The 2,664-nt window shown below is 36.3% G+C and overlaps 1 protein-coding gene across 1 annotated transcript in view; it reads right to left on the bottom strand.

The window, feature by feature from the left end:
* KIF4A (kinesin family member 4A) overlaps positions 1–2,664 on the bottom strand; it is a 134,023-nt gene that overhangs the window by 38,033 nt on the left and 93,326 nt on the right. Inside the window, 1 exon segment of the mRNA XM_010832130.1 lies at positions 1,730–1,840. Within this exon segment, the coding sequence (XP_010830432.1) occupies positions 1,730–1,840 (111 nt within the window).

Genomic DNA, 2,664 nt, shown 5'->3' with positions numbered 1-2,664 from the left:
AGGGAGGGAGTTGCTTGAAGCTCAAAGGCTACAGACTCTTTGCTGTTCTTATTGAGATTAAATAGATTTCCTGGAATGAGCATTACTTCCTTATGCCCTTAAGATAATTTCCAGAGACTTTTAATGGTTGTTTTAATAAATGTCACTAGTTGCACTTCTTTTGCTGGGAAGAGAGTCCACAAAGCTCCTTGTGCCACCATTCCTAAAACATTTCTCTCATTTCTTGACTCAACATATCACATTCTGGCCTGTTCTAAAAATGATCCCAAATTAATGTTCTTTCCTATGCTTTCTAAGATCACTGTTACTATTCTAATCCAGGTCCCTATTATCTTTCTGGATGATGCAATAGCTGCTTGTGTTCTGACCTCTAGATTCCTAATACTTTAGTTTGTTTAACACCTGAAGCCCAGATGTATGTTGGAAAGCTGTAATTTGCTGATATTACTTCGTTTCTCAAAAATCCTAAAAATCTTTAAACTAACAAAATAAATTTCAAATTTCCTGAATCTTTAACAATCCAGCTTCAACTTGTCTTTCCAATGAAATCTTCCCTGACTATCCTTCATCCAACATGGATCATTTGCTATTCCTTGAAAATTCCGACAAAGCTGTTATCTCTGTGTCTTCATTCCTGTTCTTCCATTTATCTGGAATGCTGGCATTTACCTCTGTCAAAATCCTCCCTATTGTTCAAGGCCTTTTCAGTTATCATCTTTTTAGTCCAACTAGAAGTGTGGTTCCCTTTCTTAACTACATTGGCATTTTAGACTATTTGTAAAGTACAAGTCTCTTTATTTCTTGTACTGAAGAAAATTATGCTTAATTTTTTATGGTTTTAATTTTTTGTTTATTCTTATAAAAAGATAGGAACTGTTTTCAGACCTTTGAAAAATTCCATGAGTTTTTTAAACCTTCTAAATAATTTTTAATTACTTTAGAAATATTTTAATTTAAAAATATTTTTAAATAAAACATTTTTAAAAAACGGTACACTCTTTTTCTTAAACATTTTCTTTTCTAATTAGTCTCCAGTGTATGTATTTGGTAACCACCTGGGCTGAACCTTGCTGGATGTCAGAACAACAATAAGAAAAGGGAGGTGGGAGGAGGTTCAAGAGGGAGGTGACATATGTACACCCATGGCTGACCAATGAGGATACAAGGCAGAAACCAACACTGCAAAGCAACCCCTGCCAGCCAAAAATAAACAATTTTTTATAAAGTAAACAAATTAAAAAAAAATTACTTTCATTATTTTCTGCTTTCCCGATTATTATCCTCCCTGGTACTACATTACATGCAAATATTACATAAACTTCACTATCTTAACATCACTCTCAAATTAATATATTGGAACACTAACTTGTTGAAGAAAACCATGTTTATGTCCCACTTTCCCATTTAGACAGATATTCTCTTTTCACAACAGATTTCTTTTATAATGCTCAGTAAAAAATAAAACTACCATCACCTTTAGAAATTATATTCTACCACTCTGTAGATAAGACATTCTTCAAGGGCAGAACACGTATACTACTCATCTTTCTATTTTCCATGGTATCTAGTGGATAGTACCTTGCACATAGTAGACGTTTAAAAAAATTCATGTTAAATTCATGAATGTATCATATATTTAGAGATCCAGTTGTTAGAAGAGAGGCTTTAATGCTAGTCAGCCCAGAAAAGTGTTCATTAGTTAGGACTCTGAGAAGTTGCAGTTACTTACCCGTTCTTTTAACTGGATTACTTCTTTGTCTTTTTGTTGCTTCCATTGTCTAAACCTCTCTGCATCCTCTTTCATCTGACGCATTAACTGTACCCGCTGGTTTTTTATCACCTATGAAAACAAAAATCAGCACAAGTAGTAGTCACCTGCATTTATTCTGGGCTGATATACAGATGGATAGACTAACCATTAAGGAAAGAAAATCCAGAGCTGAGCTGAAAAGTTTGACAACAGATTTTCTGATTATGCTTGCAATACTCCTTACTATGCTTGCACAGGGTTTCCAAGTATAGACTATACAAATAGACACTCTGAACAAATAATAGAAAAAAATAGTTCAGTCACTCAGTCCTGTCCAACTCTTTGTGACGCCATGGACTGCAGCATGCCAGGCTTCTTTGTTCTTCACCAACTTCTGGAGCTAGCTCAAATTCATGTCCATCAAGTTGGTGATGCCATCCAACCATCTCATCCTCTGTCGTCCACTTCTCCACCTGCCTTCAATCTTTCCCAGCATCAGGGTCTTTTCTAAAGAGTCAGTTCTTCACATCAGGTGGAGCTGATATTGGAGTATCAGATATACTTGCAAAGTATTGGAACTTCAGATTCAGCATCAGTCCTTCCAATGAATATTGAGCAGTGATTTCCTTGAGGATGGACTGGTTGGAACTCCTTGCAGTCCAAGGGACTCTCAAGAGTCTCTGCAACACCACAGTTCAAAAGCATCAATTCTTCAGTGCTCAGCTTTCTTTAAGGTCCAACTCTCACATCCATACATGACTACCGGAAAAACCATAGCTTTAACTAGATGGACCTTTGTCCACAAAGTAATGTCTCTACTTTTTAATATGCTGTCTAGGTTGCTGCTGCTGCTGCTGCTGCTGCTAAGTCACTTTAGTCATGTCCGACTCTGTGTGACCCCATAGACTGTGGCC

Source organism: Bison bison, unplaced genomic scaffold (assembly GCF_000754665.1).
Source record: "Bison bison bison isolate TAMUID 2011002044 unplaced genomic scaffold, Bison_UMD1.0 scf7180017864537, whole genome shotgun sequence".
NCBI classification, from domain to species: Eukaryota; Metazoa; Chordata; class Mammalia; order Artiodactyla; family Bovidae; genus Bison; species Bison bison.
The sequence above is the reverse complement of the archived record's forward strand: the minus strand, read 5'-3'. Positions and strand labels throughout refer to the sequence as shown.